Genomic DNA, 21,307 nt, shown 5'->3' on the forward strand with positions numbered 1-21,307 from the left:
TATTTTCTACCTACTTCAACTCCCCCCCCGCCCCCCTCCCCTTAGACTCCAGTGGTTCATATTCTACTTCTCTTGATGGTGTCTCATAGTTACGCTTTCCTCACTCTTTATTTTTCCCCCTTGTTCTCCTTTATCTGGATAATTTCAGAGGTCCTGTTTTCTCCTTCACAGGTTCTTTCTTCTGCTTGATCCGTTCTGCTGTCCATACTGTCTATTGTATTTATTATTTCATTCATTGTGTTTTTCAGCTTCATAATTTGTTTGGTTCTATATCATTTCTGACTCTTTGTTTAACTTTCGATTTTGTTCATGCATTGTTTTCCTAATTTCATCAAATTATCTTTCTGTGTATTCTCATAGCTTATTGAGTTTCCTTCAGATAGTTATTTTGAATTCTTTATCGGACAAATCACAGATCTCCATGTCTTTAAAGTTGGTTACCAGCAAATTACTGCAATTCTTTGATAGTATCACATTTCCCTAATTTTTTCATATTCCTTGAAGTCTTGCATTGCTGGCTCCTCTGGTCTTTACCGACTGACTTCCAGAGAGAAATACCTTCTGTCAGCCCTACTAGGGATTCTGAGGGTTTCTCAAACCTTCTATGGATATCCCTGTTCCACACTTCTTGCTCCCTCTTGTGGCAGAATTCTTACGTTTATGTGTCTTCTCTCAATCCTGCAAAAAGCATCAGACTGAGTACTGACAGCTTGCCTTTTGCTTTTCCAAGGGCAGTGTTAAATGCTCAAGTTTGTGATCTCTCCTTGATCTCCTTAGATTCAGAATGGCTGTCTGTGCATGCTCACTAGCTGTCTGGAAAAGCTTGGTCTCGTCACCTGCCTGCCTGCTGCAGAATGGGGGTTTATGGGTGAGAACTGTGGAGCACTGGGTGCCCATGGGCCAGTTAGGGGGATCAGATTCGTGGGTGGGGTGACCCCAGCATCTTGTTGGTTGGCCTTTTGATTAACCACGGTATGGTTAATAGGATATTTGTTCCTTTAACATGTATGTTTTAAGCTTTGGCTATTTTTCTACCAACCAGTCACTACCCCCCAGTTGCAAAGCTTATGACTTGATACCCTCAGTGGGATGAGAGAGAAATGGTGCTCTTTGCCAGCATCCCGTACAGATTGGAAAGCTGGCTGCTCACTCACAAAATTTCACTTTTTTTTTTTTTTAAGATTAGATGCTGTTTTTTTTTTTTTTAAAGATTTTATTTATTTATTTGACAGAGAGAGAGAGAGAGACAGCCAGCGAGAGAGGGAACACAAGCAGGGGGAGTGGGAGAGGAAGAAGCAGGCTCATAGCGGAGGAGCCTGATGTGGGGCTCGATCCTATAACGCCGGGATCATGCCCTGAGCCGAAGGCAGATGCTTAACCGCTGTGCCACCCAGGCGCCCCCAAAATTTCACTTTTAACCATGGGAGAGATCATGGGCTAAGATGGGTACTGGGTTCTTTGCGCTCTGACCTGTGCCCCCTTGTAGGAGAAGTAACATGAGTAAAGTCAAATCATTCCTCTTATCCTCCCAACATGTCTAGTCATGGATTTTTCTTTTTTTTCTTTTTTAAAGATTTTATTTATTTATTCGACAGAGATAGAGACAGCCAGTGAGAGAGGGAACACAAGCAGGGGGAGTGGGAGAGGAAGAAGCAGGCTCCCAGAGGAGGAGCCTGATGTGGGGCTCGATCCCAGAATGCCGGGATCACGCCCTGAGCCGAAGGCAGACGCTTAACAACTGAGCCACCCAGGCGCCCCAAGTCATGGATTTTTCTTGCTCACATGGTGTACTGGAACTTCTCCACTGGACTCCGACACCTCCACAAAGGCCCTCTTTTCCATGGATAATTGTCTAAGTTAGCTTTCATTTCCTGGACCTTGGCTTAGAGGGGATGAAGTATATTCATGGGCCAGTTTTGGGTGTATAGTGGACCCAGGAATGTATACCTATTACTTGCTACATAGGTGGGTGAGACGCCTCCACAGTCCCTTAGTGTATGGTGCTGGATCCTGCAGCTACCATAAAGGCACTTATGTCTGTGGATAGATGCCAATTATTTTTGTTGAGGGGGGCACACAGTTGAGTGATGTCTTATTCAGCTGTGTTCCTGACATCATTCTCCCCCAGAGAAGATATTTTTTAATGATCTAATTTTTTAGGAATATATTGATATCTAGGTGTGGTCTATCTTACCAATGTTCTGTGTGTATTTGAGACAAGTGTGTATTTTGCCATTGTTTGGTTAAATGTTATATAGATGTCAATTAGGTTAAGTTGGTTTATAGTGTTGTTCAAGTCTTCTGTATTCTTACTGAGTGTTCTGTCTGTTTGTTCCACCAATTATTGAGAGAGGGATATTTAAATCTTTGACTATAATTGTGGAATCATTTATTTCTGTTTGCTGTTCTTTCAGTTTTCACTGCATGTATTTTGTAGTCTGTTGTTAGTTGTATCAATATTTAAGATTACTATGTTCTCTTGATGAATTGACTCCTTTATCATTATGAAATGACTCTCTTGTAATATTCTTTGCTCTGAAACTCATTTTATCTGGTATCAATAGAATTATTTCAACTTTCTTTTGATGAGTACTACTGGTGTAAATATTTTTTCCATTCTTTTACTCTCTTAAATATTTTTTTATTGTCATAAAATATGTGTAACATAAAATTTACTGTTTTAACCATTTTCCAGTGTATAGTTTTGTAGCATTAGCTACGGTCATATTGTTGTAGCCATCCTTTTACTTTTAACCTATTTGTTTCTTTATATTTGAAGTTGATTTGTTATAGGCAGCAGATAGTTGGATATTGATTTTTTAAAATGTAGTCTGGCAGTCTCTTTAATTGAGTTGTTTAGACTGTTTATATGTAATGTAATTCTACCATTTTACTATTTACTGTTTGTTCTCCTTTTTCTGTATTTCTCCCTTTTTGGATTGATTTTTCCCTGATTCCATTTTTTCTCCCTTGTTGGCTATTACCTGTAACTCTTTGTTGTTATTTTATGGTTGCTTTAGGGTTTCTAGCATCCTTCTTTATCTTAATAGAATATTTCTATAAGTAGTACTATTCCACTTTAAATGTAGTGTAAGAATCTTATCACAATATACTTCCATTTCTCTTTCACCATTGTGGTATTATTGTTATATGTTTCACTTCTACATATATTATAAACCCTACAAGGTACTATTATTTTTGCTTGAAATGCTTATCTTTCATAGAGATTTAAATAGTGAGGATAAGGTCTTTTATATTTCCAGTGTAGTTAATATTTTTGATTTTCTTCATTCCTTTGTGTAAACTCAGATTTCTGTCTAGTGTCATTTTTTCCTGCTTGTAGGTCATTTCTTACAGTGAAGCTTTGGTGGTATTAAATTATTTTTATTTTTCTGTATCTGCAAACATGTTTGTTTCACCTTTGTTTTTGAAAGACATTTTGGCTTGCTATAGAAACCTAGTTGACAAATATTTTTCTCTCAGTTATTTGAAAATATTTTTTTCACTGTCTTCTGGCTAACATTGCTCCAGTGAGATATTCCATGTAATGATTTGTTTTGGTGTACATGCTATTTCTTCTTCTCTGCTTTTAAGATTTTCTCTTTTGGGGCGCCTGGGTAGCGCAGGCATTAAACGTCTGCCTTCGGCTCAGGGCGTGATCCCGGTGCTCTGGGATCGAGCCCCACATCAGGCTCCTCCACTAGGAGCCTGCTTCTTCCTCTCGCACTCCCCCTGCTTGTGTTCCCTCTCTCGCTGGCTGTCTCTCTCTGTCAAATAAATAAATAAAATCTTTAAAAAAAAAAAAAGATTTTCTCTTTTCACAGATTTTAAGTAGTCTGATTATATCGTGCTATAGTGTTATTTCCTTATGTTTTTTGTGCCTAGGGTTCTGTGAATATTTATTTGAATCTGTGGATTTATAATTTTCCTCAAATTTGGAAAATTTTTGGTCAGTTCTTTTCCTTTTTTCCATTCTCTTATTCTGTGGTGACTCTGCATGTATTATACTGCTTAAAGTCCTCTCACAGCTCACCAATACTCTGTTAATTTTGTTTTTAAACCTGTGCTTCCTTTTGGATAATTTCCACTGATATGTTTTCATGTTACTGTTCTTTTCTTTTATGATATCTAATCTGCTTTGAATCCTGTTCTGTTTGTATTTCATCTCAGACATTGAGCTTTCCCTGTCTAGAAGCATGATTTAATTTTATTTTTTCTGTTTCTCTACTTACCATGTTCATTTTTTTTGACCTTATGAACCAGTTATATCACTTTTTTATTTTTATTAATTACTTTATTATTTTTAAAAGATGTTATTTATTTATTTATTTATTTATTTATTTATTTATTTATTTATTTATTGTGGGGGGATAGGGGCAGAGGAAGAGGGAAAGAATCTTCAGGTAGACTCAGCACTGAGTGTGGAGCCTGATGTAGGGCTAGATATCATGACCTGAGACAAAATCAAGAATTGGACACTTAACCAGCTGAACCACCCAGGTACCCCCACTTTTTAAAATGTACTTTTCATTTTGTCGTTTGTACCATTTTGGAGCCAGTTTCAGTTGATTGATTTTTCTCTCCATTACTTTGCCTTATCGTCTTACCTTGCTTTCCATGGTTATAGCTTTTGATTAGAAATAGTTTCATCCTTTTAGTCTTTTTTTTTTTTTTAAGATTTTATTTATTTATTTGAGAGAGAGAGAGAGAGAGAGAGAGTGTGAGCGAGCATGAGCAGGGGAAGGGGCAGGCTAAGCAGGGAACCAGATGCGGAGCTTGATCCCGGGCCCTGGGATCATGACATGAGTTGAAGGCATATGTTAACTGACTGAGCCACCCAGGTGCCCCTGATTCTTTTAGTCTTGATATAATATTTTTTATAGGGTCACTTTCGTGTTACTACAGTGGCAAAATCCTCCCGAGAATTTCTTCTGATGTTTTGTGGATTATGAGATTATTTATTCTGGCTGAATTTTTGGTCTACAACAGCATCGGCTCCCATTATTGGAAACAATAAGGAATGCTAGTTAATGTCTTAAAGGAATTTCTTGAAAGCGCTATAGAGCTACCAAAGCAGCCAAGACTTGGGTGTCCAAAATTAGTGGTGTAAGCATTTGTTTTAAATTTAAAAAATAAGATTGCTTTTTATATCGGAACCCGGAGATGTACTACTGTAAGGTGACTAACATAATATAATAAAAAATCATTTAAAGTAAAAAAAAAAAAAAGATTGCTTTTAATTAAAATCATTTAAGATTTTTGTATTTATGTGTTCTTTTTAAGTTAAAAATTGAACAGTTGTTAAAAGATAAAATTTTCTGTTGCCTCTGAGTTGGTGTGGTGAAGTATAGTGGAAATGACCTCGTACTTGGGAAATGAGAATATGGGTTGTGATTTTTCTCATGACCAGCCACGTAATCTCTTGCCATTCACCTTATATCTCTAGATGGACTTTTGTTTCTACTTCTGTTCTAAAATTTTACAGTAATTTTTATTTTTATCACCAGTGTAGCTAATTGAGGTGTTTTATATATATGTAAAATTTTATTAAGAGCTTTTACATGTTTCTGCTGCAGTTCACCCAGGTAAATTAATATCTGAATTTCTCATGTAGCATTAATTTAAGGCATAAAGTATAATTTGATGGGATAGATTCTTTTATAGATAATTCATAGCTACTAAATAAAACTCATTTCCTAGGGGCGCCTGGGTGGCACAGCGGTTAAGCGTCTGCCTTCGGCTCAGGGCGTGATCCCGGCGTTATGGGATCGAGCCCCATGTCAGGCTCCTCTGCTGTGAGCCTGCTTCTTCCTCTGCCACTCCTCCTGCCTGTGTTCCCTCTCTCGCTGGCTGTCTCTATCTCTGTCAAATAAATAAATAAAATCTTTAAAAAAAAAAAAAAAAAAAAAAAAACTCATTTCCTAGAATAAGGGAGTAAATAAGTGGTTGCCAAAGTGTACTGAGGGGTTCATTTACACCTCACATGGAGTTAAGAGACTAGTTCCAAATTGTATATCTAGATGGGTAGAACTGGTATTAGAACTAACTTTCGGCTTCTTAACTCATGTTTTGTTATGCAGGCCCCATCCCCTATTTGAATGCCATTTCCCTGTTATCTGCATAGGCTGTCATTTGTAAAATTCACTAATATATGTAACTGATTTTATTTCTGAAATCGGGAGAGGTCGATTTGGGTGTACCACATGTGGGAAGTGATGAGTCTGGACTCAAATTCTACTCCTTCCTCCCAATTCTGTTTATCTTCACCATGCCATTATTTTCAGTGAGCATAGGAAAGTGAATACTGAGTTTCTTGAAAAGGTTGAAGTACTTTTTTTCCCCTTTCATTTAAAACAAATATGGCATGTGTGTATATGAAATATTTATTTATACTTCTGGCTTAGCTTTTTTTTTTTTTTTTTTTTTTTTTTTTTTTTTTTTTTACTCATCTTTGTGGCATTAATTTTGATGTGTCTTCCTCAGGGAGTTTTTACTTACTCACTCAACGCCCTGCTTAAAGGCTAGGTCAATTTTCCCACTTACTATTTGAAACCCTCAGAAGATCTGGTGATTGTTTTTACACTAAACATTCATAAGCCTTTATTTGTGATTGTATTTTAAAAAGAATCAGAGAACAAAATTAATTTTTTATTGAACCCGACAAAATGTGATTCATAGGTTAAAAAATTATGTGGAAAATGAAAAATGGATAAAGAATAAGAGTAGTTAGCCACATAATCTGATGAGACTGAAGAAAATGTATTTTATTTGTAGGTGAGATACCCCCTCCTATTATGAGTCATAATCCAGTTAATCTTTTTAATATAATAACTGTATGATTCTCAAACCATGTCTCTCTTTGACAAGATTCGCAAGCTCAGTTAGAGCTTAACTTTTCACAGCAAGTCAGAGGCTTAGGGTTAAAGTTCAATCTCTAACTTTGAACCCTTATGGTTTTGAGTTGCAGTGTGTTTCTCTTAAGGTCTTGTGTGTATGTTTTCTTTCCTTGCTAGAGCTCTGGAAAGGGGCGTAGTCCTCGTGGAAGGGTCTTCATGTGTTCCTCCTACCAGCTGGGGAAGCTTGGGTTTTGCACTCTCTGGCTTCTGTGCGGCATTTGTGAGCTGCCTGATGTATTTGACACCCGTGTGACAGCAAAGAAGTATGCGAGCTGAGCAGTGTGCGGTAGGGCCCAGCTGTGTGCATTTATCTGTACAGCAGGCCAAGGAGCAGCAGTTAGCCAGATCTGACAATCAAACAGGAGTGCTTTCTACCTCCACTCCAGAGTGCATTTTAATGTTGTGTGTGTTTACCGACTAGTTGGCACTTGACACAAAAGAAATTGTCAGAGCTGGGTTTTTTCCCCCTTCACTCTTTAGTGTGCTGGTCTATGATAGTTTCCCCCAATATACTTTATTGCATATTACAAAAATATACATTTTCTAAAACAAAGTAAGAAATCATGGCGTCTGCAGTGTTATACTGAATTTTACATTAAGAATTAGTAGGTAATATGTTTGAGTTAAATAGGTAGTGTGTTGAATAGGCAGTATGTTTACATAGTTCAGAAATGAAAACAGTACACCTGGAATGTTTGGAATAGCCTTCTACGGCCATACCACCCTGAATGCACCCGATCTCGTCTGGAATAGCCTTGTTTCACCCATGTCCCCCTTCTAGTCATTTCCCACCTCTACCTGATAGGTAACTGCGTGAATTGTTTGTCATATATCCTTGATGTTTTTGTATGCACATATAAGCAGATATTTTGTCCCTTGCCTTTGACCTCCTGAGATATTCTGGAGAGCTTTTTATTTCACTAACAGGGAATCTTCCTCATTCTTGTTTACTGTTGCATTTTATCTCATTGTGTGGATGTACCGTGGGTTATCTAACCATTCCCTATGGATGGACACTTGCATTGTTTCTAATCTTTTTGTTTAGTTGAGATAAAATTTACATGCCAAAATACTCATTCTTTCAGAGCATACAATTAAGTGGTTTTAGTATGTTTCCAAGCTTTTGTTCTACAAATAATGATCCAGTGGGTAAACGTGTAATACATTCTTCTGAACATGGTGCAAGTATATCCATAGAAAAAATCTTCAGAAATAGGATTTCTGAGTCAATGGGCAAATGCATTTAAATTTTTATAGGAATTGTCAATTGCTGTCCGTTGGTATTGTACTAATTTGCGCTCTTGAGTATGAGAGGATTTTTTTCTCCATAGTCATGCTCAGAGTGACTTTGCCTTTTTTTAAAAACAATTTTAATTTTTAAGAAATATGGGAAGGTCATGAACTACCAGTTTAATATTAATTCCTGATTGATTTCACCGAGGTAGAGATGACCCAAACTTCTTTTTAAGTTCATAAATATTATTGTTTATAATTGATCTATTAGCTAATTGGTAAAATTGTAGGCTGTGAATGTTGATACACAGAACAGATTACAGATGTGTGGTCTTAAGTGGAGCGGTTTCTGGATCTGCATTCTTTCCTGCCATATGGATATACTGATGCTCACAGTATCAAAATTAAAATTTCCAGTGGAAAGAGACCATTTGTATTCTCCTTGCTCTGTAGTAGGAACATTCCTGTAGAATTTTATCCCTTTGATACAGCCTTCCAAGTTCTAATGTTTTATACCTGTCTGATACACTGGACTTCAACTGATCTGGGAAGTGGTGGTTTTTATAATGATGTAGGTAAAGTATTAATTATAAATAGAATTTCAGGCTCCATTGATGCCTGTTGATCAATGGGACAGGTCTACTGCTGTTTAATCTCATTAAAGTAGAGTATTTAATTCCTTAGAGGTGTTGACCTTTGTGCTCCTTCTTATACACAGGTTAGCTTTATAGACTTGCCTGAGGAGATCTTCAGGTGGTATTTATTTGTTTATTCATTTTAAGGTGGCATTTATAAGGCAGAGCCATTTCAAGTTTTGGTTTTCATGTGCGTTTGAATTATTCAAGGATTTAACAACGGGTTAAATTTTGGGGGGAGACATTTAAGTATTCTGTCTGTAAAAATGACTGGTAAAAGGTTCATGGGAAAATGCGGGCTTTCCTGAAGTTGAAGTGACAATTGAGATATAGATTTGGATTAAATTTGTGATGAAGTGCATAAATGTGTAAGTTATATGCATGGAAATATCATTAGTTTTTTCTATGCCCCAAATAATGGCTAATGTTGAAAACAGATAAGCCACTTCACCAATGATTTATCTAAACTAATGGTTTGTGTTAGTATTCTAGGTTCTTCAAAAAGGAAAACTGTTCATAGTAACGGGTAAGCCAGTTTTACCATTGTAGATGAGAAAATACCTAGAGTCCAAGCAGAAAGCTTTCACTAAATAAGTAGACCAGAATTTTGTATGAGTAAACTTGAGTGTTTTGCCTCTCTTAGATCAACCAGTTGCTATGTTTCTATTCCTTTTTTCTTTATTTACCTTGGATAATTTGCAAAAAGATACAGAAAGATTTAAGTTCTGCCCAAAGGGTGTTTTCTCTGGACTACTGTGGGATGGGTCTATGAAAGAAAGCTGCTTTCTTGGGGTAGGGGAAAGTGATAGGTCCCTATGTCTGGTTGAGCAGGTTGTTGACTGCATAAGACAGTGTCCTTTGCAGCAGGTGGGGGCTAAATAAACACAGTTTGTGTTCATCAAGCCATGCCCCATGGAATAGGGCTGCAATGACCCAGAGCAAGGCATACTATTTTGTAGTTCTTACAAAGGTGCTGATAATAGCCTGAATATGCATCTTATTGTAGTTTTATTTGAAAATCAATTGTTTCTGCCATTCCTGTTTTTTTTTCCTTTGAGAAATTTTCTGTAGTATATAGGTAATTCCTATGTGAGTGTGTATCTATACACACACACACACACACATAATGCCATTTATATGCCATGTGGGCTCTTTCTCTCTGTGTCTCTCTCTGTCTGTTGCTCTCTCTCTCACACACACACCCCATATACGTTAGGTAGTCTTTGAAAAAAAATCCCTCAGAGGAGGACGTCACCTTATATGTATTCAGTTCTTTATGAAATACTTTATAATATGGGGTCCTCTCTTAGTTACTTTGTTTGGACAGCATGGTGCTGTTTGGGAGGACAGAGAAATGGCCTCAGACAGTGCTAGCTGTGGATGCTTAAAAATGTTTCTTCATAAAATTGGAAAAGAAAAGAAGTGAAGGTGCTTAACTCAGATTTAGTACTTATTCTAGAAATGAAAGATCACTTTAAAAAAGTAATACATAAGTGGATACTACATCAAATAAATGTTTATAGGCTGAATAAATCTTCCAAATATCCTGACATCCTGTAAATGGATACTGTGGTTTGATTTGCTATTTCCAGTGTTCGTGTGATAGAAGGATTCAGAAGCCGCTGTGTCTCAAGCAGATTATACAGACAGGAAGATGTGCTCTGGAAGACTGTATAGGGTGTCTCAAAAGGTGATTCTAGTGATGAAAAAGACCCTGGTGTTAAAGAAACATGTCAGGATTGGTGAATCAAATTGTTTCATGGACTATGAGAGTGAATAAAATCATTATTTCTAAATTAATGCTTTATGCAATGTGTAATTTAAATGTATGTAATGAAATTAATACATTTTGTAATAGACGTTGGCCAATTTCTATCTCTAAAAATTTCTACATTCAGGTTGGCTAAGTTTTTCTTGGTATTGTCTTACTGGAAAAGTAAGGGGTTGTCTTATATTCTGATCACTTTATACTCAGTCACCTGTAATCATTATTATTTCTAAACAGAAACTGAGGCTTCTTGAAGAGCTTGAAGATACTTGGCTCCCTTATCTGACCCCCAAGGATGATGAATTCTATCAGCAGGTAAGATCTTTTCATATTTTTATCAATTGGTATTGATTTGTTCTGATCTAAGAAGCAGCTGTGGTCTGGAGAGGTTAAAGTGAAATGGTATGATTTGGTCATCTAGTGACTCCCAGAACATCCCGGCTCCTTCCCAGTCTGCTTTCTGCTGTGAACCTAGGGCTTTGCACAGTGGACTGCTTTCTTTGTCCCCCAGCATTCCATGCTTGCTTCTATTTCCTTGCCTCTGCTCCTTCTGTTTCTTCTGCATAGAATATCCTTTTGCCCCTTACCTTGTTGCCAGATGGCTAGTTCTTCAAGACTTCTCTTAACACATCACCTTCTTTGTGAAAGTTTCCTTGACTTACTTTACCTAAAAGTCGACTCGACCACACTCTGTTCTGTGCTACTTGCACCTTATAAATACCTCTATCCTGCTTATCACATTGTATTGCAGTTATGGGATTCTGTGTCTCTTTCCCTGTACTCTTTCTTTTTTTTTTTTTTTTTTTTTTTTTTTTTTTAAAGATTTTATTTATTTATTCGACAGAGATAGAGACAGCCAGCGAGAGAGGGAACACAAGCAGGGGGAGTGGGAGAGGAAGAGGCAGGCTCATAGCAGAGGAGCCTGACGTGGGGCGATCCCATAACGCCGGGATCACGCCCTGAGCCGAAGGCAGACGCTTAACCGCTGTGCCACCCAGGCGCCCCTCCCTGTACTCTTTCAATTACAAGTGATAAACACCGCAACAGACTCATTGTAGCAAAAGGGGAATTTATTGACTTTCTTAACTTAGATGTGTAGGAGCACATGACTGAATCCAGCTTCTCAAAAGGTGTCATCTGATCCCTGCTTTTGTGTGTGTCATGGTTTGGCTCTCCTCTGTGTGACTTTATGCTGGCTAGGCTCTGACCTGCTAGCATATGTAGGAGGAGTCTGACAGCCCAGGGGGTATATGGTCTTAAGCACATGGGACCTTAGAAGAAGGTAGCCATTTCTTTTTTTCTGGTTCCATCTGATTTCCCTGGGAGTGGTCTTTTTGGCCTGGTTTGAGTCCTGGGCCTGTTCCTGAACCAGTTATGGTGTTCAGGGGCATGAGATGCTCCCGTGTGTCCAGCCTCGTTCATGTACCCACTCACGGAGTTGGGTTCAAATATGACCACTTCCACTCAAACTGCATGGCCTGTGAGTTGGAGATGGATGGTTTCCCCAGAGGGAAATTGGAGTCCTCTTCCCAAAGAAGGAGGGGAAGGCATGTTGGGCAGGTACTAATAGTCCATGTTCATCTGTTCTTTCCTGCCAGAATGTCAGCTTTTGGGGTAAGAATTGGGCCCCGTTATCTTCGTTTCTCCAGTACGTAGCATGCACTTGTGTATGGCTGATTCTCAGTAGCTGCGGAAGGGAGACAGGAAAGAAGATGGTTACCATCTAACATCCAGGTCCCTTGACTTTCCACTCTCAGTTCCAGGACATTATCTGTCATCTCCATTCTCATTAGATCTTCACTGTCTTTCACCAGATCAGTCCTTTTATGGATTGCTCTAGTTTCTCCTCTTTGTCCCTCTTTCTTAATCCTTAGAGCTATAGCACATTTTCTAACCAAGACATAAATCTGAGCCTGTCAACCCCCTGCCTCAGACCCTGCAGTGGCTGCTCATTGCCTGACTCTTGCCTTTCTAGTCTTATCTCCCCAAGTCTTTCATGTTCTTACCTACTCTGGACTTTGGCAGGACCTCAGACTAGCTGGGCAGTCTCATGTTTTGGGCCTTCTTGCTACATCCTCCACTGCCCTGCCTCCTCCCTTCCTTGGTGAACTTCTGTTATCTGTTAGCAACGTGTCATCTCTTGGAGGGGGTTCCCTGACACCTCCGCAGCACAGAGGCTTGTCTCTGCTTCCTCTTGTATGCACCTGTAGTACTTTATTTGTACCTTTATTAGCTCCGTGGTTTTATTTTTATGCTTGTCTCCCCCATCCTCTGTGCTTTGTATAACACCTGGCACCTAGTAGGTGTTTAATTAATTTGCTTGGATGGATGAGTGAATTAATGCATGCATTAGTTAATTTAAAAAACAAGTTATAAAATAATGTTTAGTATGCTTTTAATTTTGTTTTTATACACATACATTCCTCCCAGGGGGGTAGATTCGGGAAAGGTTTTCAGGTTATGTACAGAAATGTCATATGCCAGCGTGGTAAGGTTTTCTCTTTTGAGCTTTTCTAGTTTTCCAAATTGTCTTAAATGAACAAAATAATTATCCAAAAAAATAATTATAAAGTAATTATCCAAAAAACCCTCAAAACAAATAAACCCACAAAGCACGATCAGTTCTTAAATCCTTATTACTGTTTTTATCGACAGAAGCCGTCTGGTACATGATTGCACACACTGTTGTAAAGCAGCTTCTGAGCCTTTTGGCTTTGGTACAGTGCAAGTGGTAGTAGTACATGAAGAATTAAACACACAGGTTATCAGCCGCTGTGCTCAGAGCCAGCCCTACACCGGGGCATAAAAGGAAACTCAAAGGCAAACAACAACTATCAAGGCTGCTCTTTTATCTTTCCAAGACCCACAGCAAGTCTGAATACCAATATCTAATCACTTTAAGTGCACCTTATAATAGGGTTAGTGCTTCAACAGACCCTTAGTAAAGGAAATCTATTCTCTTAAAAGACGAAGTGAAAATACTTTTTTAATGACATGAATAATAGAAAGTTCAGACCCGATGTGGGGTCCCTTCAGGAGGCCCTGGCCACAGGAATGCCAATGCAGCTGTCAGTCACAAAAGCAAGACTTTTTGCTGCTTCCCTGTTGAGTGTGTGTGTGTTGACCCTTACTGTGTGCGTTCAGTCATCACAACTCCCTCGTGCATTTATGCCACAAACGTGCATTCAGTGACTGCTCTTCTTCAGGCTTGCAGTGTTTGAGGTAGGTATTATCTTCCTCTTCTAGAAATTTCTCTCTAGATCCAGAGTAAGCTCCATATGTGAGCAGCACAGGTGGAGTCCACGCCCACATTTATCTGACTCCGAAGGCCCCTGCTCTTTCTGCTCTGTTGTGCACCTCCCAGTGCTCAAATACCGTGTTCAAATTCAAAACACCCTCAGAGACATTTTTTGGTTTCGTCTGATAAGACCACAGAGAGAAAAGAAATAAAACAACAATAACAAACCTGAAGTAGAAAAGTAGAGAGAAGTTCTGTAGGTTCACCAGAGAGCACAAGGAAATGAGGAACTGCATAGCCCAGAAACAACCCTGGCTTCCAGATCCATGAGTGCTACCTCTCGTATTCTGAGAAAACACCTCTCTCTTCAGTACGGCCCCTTCCTTTCAGTTACTGTGTACTTCCTTACCACAGCCCTCGGAGGCAGGGGTTTTTTAAAATCCCGTTTTAGAGATGAGAAAACCGAAGCACAGAGGGGTTTAAAGTTTTGTTCAAGGCTTTTATTTAATAAGCAAGAAGCGTCAAGTCCTGGATTTGAGCCCGGGCGGCCTGACTCCTGGATCGGACTCTGAGTATCATCCTACTGTATCTCTTGGTGCTTCTGGGATCGCTCTGCTTTCATCACCATGGTCCCTCACTTCTCTTGATCCCTGTCCTCCCTCTGACCTCCAGGGCTCCAATTCCAACTGCCTGTTGGGGGCTCTGCTTGCAAGTCTTGCAGGGGCATCTAACCCAACGTGATCCGTATGCCATTCATTACTGACTTCATTGAACACTGATACTTGGCTTCCCCGCCCTGTGCAGGTAATGTTCTAGGCATTAGAGATGAAGTGGTGAAAACCAAGAGAAGAGTCCTCCTTCTTTGAGTTTATTTTCTTATGAGGTGGGATATGAGGGGGGGGCAGGGAGCAGAAATAAAAAGAAAGCCGGAGAATGAACATCAGAAGGGCAAACAGGTATGGAGAGGAAGGAGGTCAGAGGGCACCGTAGGGAGGGGGATTGTAACTTCGGGGGGTCCAGGGAGGCCTTCTCATAGTGACTTTTGAACAAACCCCTTATGGAGGTGTGGGAGCAAGCCATGTGGATACTTGTAGGAAGAATGTTGTGGACACAGGGAAGAGCAGAGCCCCTGAGGTGTATCTGAAGAGGAACACCCAAGGCCAACACACCCGGAGCGAAGTGAGAGAGTTGAGAACAGAAGGGATGAGATCAGAGAGCCATGGCCGATGATATGGGAACTTGCCGTCTGTGTTGGGCATGTTGGCAGTGACTCTGAGTGACACGAGATGCTGTGAGAGGGTTTGGAGCGCGAGTGGGACAAGCTCTGAGTCACATTTTGGTAAGGATCCATTTTAACGGATCCTGCTGTCAGTCTCTTCTCTAGGAGCCATCCTCCTTGTGCTCTTCACCAAATCAGAAGTCCTTGCTGTCCTCCCCTTCACCCAGTGCTTCAATCCCTCGTTTGGGCACTGGGCCCTGGCAGGTCCGCCTCTTCACAAACCCTCAGGGTGTTTCTTCTTTGCCAGCTCCACCAACACAGTCTTTGGTCAGGCCCTCATTTATCATCTTAGACCAGCACAGTTTCCTAGTCTACCTGGTGTTCCTTGTGCCCTCTCCAATACCATCAATATTGTGTTCTTCTCAATATGTCTGACTTGTCACTCCTTGCTTTATAAATTTTGCTTGGTCTCTCTTGCCTGTGAGGTAGAGTTCACCCTCCTCAACATGTCCTCTAAGGCCACTGACTGTATGACCCCAGACTACCTCTCTGGTCTCATCTCTACCCGTTGCCTCACGTGGAGTCCAACCTAGACTCTTGCCCGGCAGAGTGTCTTGCTACACCCTGGGCCTGCTGTGACCTTTCTCCACGCCTTTGTGCTTGTTATCCCCTGGGTGTGGAGCACCCTTATCTCCTTTTGTGTCTGGTGAGCACCTACTCACTCTTGAAGACCTTGCTGAAATACGACCTCTTCTGTGAAGGTACTGGGAAATGCCACGTGTTTTACTTTCAGAAAATATTAAAAATCCGGCCACCTCCCACCACCTCCGGCGCATACGCTGTGGCCAGAGCTCCCATCGTCTCTTTCCCAGATGGTTGCAGAGCCTCCTGTCTGTTTTCCCACAGCACCTGCAGCAGTGCCCTTTCTGAAACCTCAGTCAGCTCGTTACACTTTCTTGGTCAGAGCCCTCTGAGAGCTTCCCATCGTGTCCAGAGTAAAAGCCTCGGACCTTACGTTGACCCACAAAGCATAGTAAGAGCTCGCTCCCTGCTTCTGCTGCCTGTCCTCTTGCCATCTGGCATTCTTGCTGTCTGGGCATCAGCCAAGCACACTGCTGCCCCCAAGGCCTTTGCACTTAATGTTCCCATTAGCCTGGGACTCTCTTTCCCCCCAGGTATCCGTGGTGCTTGTCTCCTCATTTCTTGCATTCCTCTGCCCAGATGTCACCTTATCAAAGGCCCTCTCTGACCAGGCTGTGTGAAAGGGGAACATTCATCGCGGCATTCTCATCCTCCTTTAACTTGGATTTCTTTTTTCCCGTAGCACTTATCACAATCTAAAAGACTGTATGTTTTACTAAATAAATAAGTCAATAATGAATTCATAAGATACTATATATACTATGAGCCACATATCCTATGTATTTATATACCATCTATATAAATATGAGCTCCTGGAGAGCATATCAGTGTTTGCTTCTCTTCATATTCCTAGCACCTCATGCTTTGCAAATAGTACGTGCTCAATAAATACGTATTAAATGAGAATTTCCCAGATTCCCTTCCTGCTTCTTTATTCCCTGCCCCCACAGTAGTATTTTCATATTTCCCTTTTGATAAGTCTTTCTTTAGCTACTGGTTTTTATTTTTATCTATACTGTTAAACTAGGAGATGCTAGAACAGGAGCTACCTTGTTCATATCATTGTGTTTATGGCACTTTATACAGTATCTGGTAGAAAGCAGATATTCAGTAAATTTTAAACAAACAAAAAAGGAACCACTGGTTTGGGGCGCCTGGGTGGCTCAGACGGTCAAGTGTCCGACTCTTGATTTCAGCTTGGGTCTAGATCTCAGGGTCATGAGTTCAAGCCCCATGTTGGGCTCCATGCTGGGTATGGAGCCTACTTTAAAAAAAAAAAAAAAAAAGAACTATTGAGTGAGTGAACGAACGAACAAACATCTCTGGGTCACTTTGTAGCAAACCACATGTTATGCCAAGACTCAGTTGTGATAGCTGTAGCAGGGCCAATGCAGTGACCTCAGAAGAGAGCCTCCTTTGGGAGACAGCTCAGCATCACGCAGCAGCAGGTTGGCCGGTTGGGCCAGATGTGTCCAGCCCATTTGTCTTGGGATGGCTACCAAGTCTTAAGCATGTTACAATGAAAACTATATAGAAAATGTTATAACTGATAATGTATACATTTCTATAGAGTGCAGAATACAAAGTGTTACCAGCAAAATCTGTTAACAGCCAGATTAGAAATAGAGTCCCTTGACATCACAACATTTTTTAAATGAAGTACATTTCCCAAGTCACTTGAAGATTTTAAATTTAATTTCACTCTACTGAGGGTTGAGTTCCACTGGTTTCATTTAGGTGAGCCTCCTGTAAAACTGGTATCTTACTCATTTAGCAACATGTCTGTCTCCGTATGATGAAATTCTTTCAGAACCATCCCTTGATATGAGAGGAGAAGCAGTAGAACTCTTATAAAATGGCTTAAAATAGGTGGAAAATAAAGCTTATTCGCCAGAAAACCTAGCATTCCACATGTTTCGGCCATTGATAAAGGCCTGGCATGTTGGTGGTTTATATCTAAAATACCTTTCCAGCCGCTTATTAAAATCATCATTTAGATCATGAAACCTTCTGTAGATCTCAAGAGATATATTAGGTGACCAGACAACTATTAATACAATTGCATGACTCTATACCCCTTGGCAAAACTTTAATGGGATTCAACAACAAAAAAAATTCTGACATATTTGAAAATCTGCCAACAGCTGTTCCAAATTCTTATGTGATATCTCCTGTTTTACATGTACCTGTCCAAAATGGAAAGGGAACTTACTCGCTTGCCAGAATGAATTAATATTCAATTATTTAATGTTCAGCTCTTTTCCAGAGTTACTCGTAATTCTCTTTAAAGAAACACCACATGGTGCTTTAAGGTATCAGGCACTAGTCTAATTACTTGATAAATAATTAGAGTGGGCGTTTAGGATGGGGGATTTTCTCTTGGATCTTTTTTTCTGTTTTGAGATAGTGACCAAATTAGCCAGTTCTTATTATTTGTATTTTTTGTATTAAAATCATAATTTCCTAGAGCATTCAGCAGCATTCCAGATGAGATTTAAATTAGAACCAGAAGTTAATATTGACACATTTTGAAAGTTCAGGGTTATCAAAAAGAATATCCTGGCAAATATAAGAAATGTCATGAAAATTAAGAATTTTTGAATGCAACATCTTTTCCCTGACTTTCTAATTTAAAAAGTATTTTACATTTACTTTGGCAAATTTGAAAAACACACAGATGTCTAAAACAGAAAATTAAAATTATGTCTAAGTTCACCACCTGTAGATAAACACCATAAACTTGTGACCATATTTCCCCCCCAGTTTTCTTTTCTGTATTTATCTATATACATTTGTTTCCTTTTTAAGCTGAGACCCTGTTGTCTCAATATCTGGTTACTAATTTCTTGTTTAATAAAATTTTTTTACGTTTTTCACACAACAGTACAGAAATTTTTCCAAAGTATGTTACTTTAGCATTCCATCACATGAATATACCATTTTACCTGTACTCCCCTATTGGGCATTTTGGTGGTTTTCAGCTTTTAATTATTATAAAGAACAATATGGCAAATATCCTTATAATCTTGGTACATTTCTCTAATTATTTCCCTATGATAAATTCTTAGAAGTAGGATAACTGGATGGAAAGATATGAGCATATTTAGGTTGTGGCGAATTTTGTCCAACTGGCTGTAAGCAAGGTTGTAATAATTTGCATTGCTAATTGTAGACTATCAGAATATTTGATTTTGCCTCACCAGCAGTGTGTATTACTATGATAAAATTTTATTTTTTGCAAATTTTATAGGCAGACTAAGTTAAATATAATTTAATACAAATTATGTTAATTTATATTTTTTCCTGACTTCAGTGCAGTTCATTTTTTTTCTGTATTTAAGAGTCTTCTCCATTAATTTATGTGTGAATTTCTCTATTGATACATATTATATGTGTGTGTATATATATATTTATGTATATATGTATGTATGTATACGTATATATACATATATTTAAATTTGTAAAGGTTCTTTATTAAGAATATTAAACCCATTTTTGCCATCTAGATTGCAAATAGTTTTGTCCAGTTAGTGTTTGCCTTTTTATTCTATAGTTCTTTTTATGCAGAAGTTTAAAATTTTATATGTTCAAATGTATCAGTCTTTTAAATTAAAACAGTTTATTGATGAGCTGTGTGTATGTACAATTTTATATAAAATTCACCTTTTAAGATTATACAATTCAGTAATTTTGAGTAAATTTGTAGAGTTGTACAACCGTCGCCACAGTAGTTTTAGTATATCCAGACCCCCAAAAGATCCCTCCTGCCTCTTTGCAGTTGTCAGCCTTCTTTCCCACTCCTGGCCCAGACCCTCACTAATCTGTTTCCTATCAATCTTAGATTTTTTTTATTCTCTTACTCTTAGAGGCAAGTCTTGAGTACTTATATTTGAGCCAGCCAAGGGCTTGGGGATATAGTGGAGAATAAAACTGCTACCATGCCCTTCTTCTGGGAGATTCAGTCTTGAAGGAGAGATTATTAAACAAATAATAGTTCAAAGAAATATGTAGTTATGGATTGAGAAGTGCTGTGAAAGATAAATGAGAAGTGCATGATGAATGGTAATGGGGGATATGTGTTTCAGGGGGGGCAGTTCAGGGAAGGATTCTTTGAGAAAGTGGCTGCAGGATGAGAAGGGCCTGGCAGGTATAGATTTGGGAGGAAGAGCCTGCACTAAAGGGGAGGTGCTGAATGCTGGCCTCTTGAGGCCTGTGGGAAAAGAGGCTGATGTGGTCGGAGGGGAAAGGACATGAGAGATCACTGAAAAAAAATTGGGGGGGATACTTTCCCATGTCATTATTACTGTTTTATTTTTAGAATGCTCTTTTTATTTTATTTATTTATTTTTTTTAATAAAGATTTTATTTATTTATTTGATGGAGAGAGAGACAGCCAGAGAGAGAGGAAACACAGGCAGGGGAGTGGAAGAGGAAAAAGCAGGCTCCCAGCGGAGGAGCCTGATGTGGGGCTCAATCCCGGGACTCTGGGATCACTCCCTGAGCTGAAGGCAGACGCTTAACGACTGAGCCACCCAGGCGCCCCTAAAATGCTCTTTTTAATGTCAAGGTATTTACATGTGATACTCATATAGTTATGTGAATTTCCCAGGTTCTTAGAGTTAGTATTCCCCTGTGTTAAATCCGTCTTCTGCAGTTTCCAGCTCCACTGTATATCGAACGATGGCTGCAAGCTGTGTGTAGATGTGTGTGTGTGTGTGTGTGTGTGTGTGTGTGTGTGTATTATCTCCAGTCTTCCTCCTCTCTCAGTCCCAGAGGGAGTGTGTTCCCAAATAAAGTTCTTGGGAATTATCTTAATTTTCGTTAATATTTTATACTGAGGATTATTTAAAGAACCCAGAATCTTTAAGAAATTATGGAGAAATTTCCTTCTTAACCACTGCTGTTAGTTAGATGTGCTTCAAGTATACCGAGGCCTTAGGGACTTGCTCAGAGAACCAATTTAGTGATAGAATTAGAGCTACTGCTCACGGCTCCAGAATAGTCCATGGTTGATAACTAGATTACATTGCTCTCTTCATGAGCTGCATAAACAGAAAGTATGGTATTTCTCTTTTTATTTTTCAAATGGGATAAAAATGAGTATAGAAACTATAAATCCTAAATGCATCCCTGACAGTCTCACTCACTGGTAATTCATAGTGGTGTGCCATAGAACTCTGCTCTCCGTCACTTTCAATTTACGATCACACACCTCAGATAGGCACTCTGAGAAGCAGGGCAATCCTACTACGCTTCCCAGTAAGGTCATTTTTCCATATGCAGGCTTGACGACTTCATTTTTCTTCTGCGTACATAGACTTCCCACATACCTTCTATTTCCTGCATTCTGGATCAGGCAGAATGGGCTAGATAATGCTGTAGTAACAAACAACCCTCAAATCTCAGTGGCTTCCCCCAGCAATATTTCTTACTCATTCTACATATCATTTGTGGTTGGCAGAAAATCACTACCCATTAAAGTAGTAACTCAGGGACCCACGTAGCCACTAGCTGATGTCTATGCCAAAAAAGAGCGTTCTGGAAGGTGTGTTACTGGTGATGAAGTGCTCCGGGCTAGATGTGACAGCCGTCGTTTTTCTGGACACAAACAGTCCCATGTTTCATCCAACATGACGAGGCCAGGAAGCATAATTCCACACTGGGTCCAAAAAGCTG

At 39.4% G+C, this 21,307-nt stretch overlaps 1 protein-coding gene across 3 annotated transcripts in view; it reads left to right on the plus strand.

The window, feature by feature from the left end:
• Nucleotides 1-769: 769 nt before the first annotated feature.
• FTO (FTO alpha-ketoglutarate dependent dioxygenase) overlaps nt 770-21,307 on the plus strand; it is a 282,764-nt gene continuing 262,226 nt past the window's right edge. For 2 of the 3 annotated variants that reach the window (XM_034638936.1, XM_034638937.1), the window contains exons 1-2: nt 770-868; nt 10,770-10,847. In XM_034638936.1, coding sequence (XP_034494827.1) covers nt 785-868; nt 10,770-10,847 — 162 coding nt within the window. In that variant the 5' untranslated portion in view covers nt 770-784. Of the gene's footprint in view, nt 869-10,387; nt 10,455-10,769; nt 10,848-21,307 lie in introns of those variants that run through there. The other variant, XM_019797912.2, reaches the window with a different exon arrangement.

This window comes from Ailuropoda melanoleuca, chromosome 12, assembly GCF_002007445.2.
Source record: "Ailuropoda melanoleuca isolate Jingjing chromosome 12, ASM200744v2, whole genome shotgun sequence".
Lineage (NCBI taxonomy): Eukaryota > Metazoa > Chordata > Mammalia > Carnivora > Ursidae > Ailuropoda > Ailuropoda melanoleuca.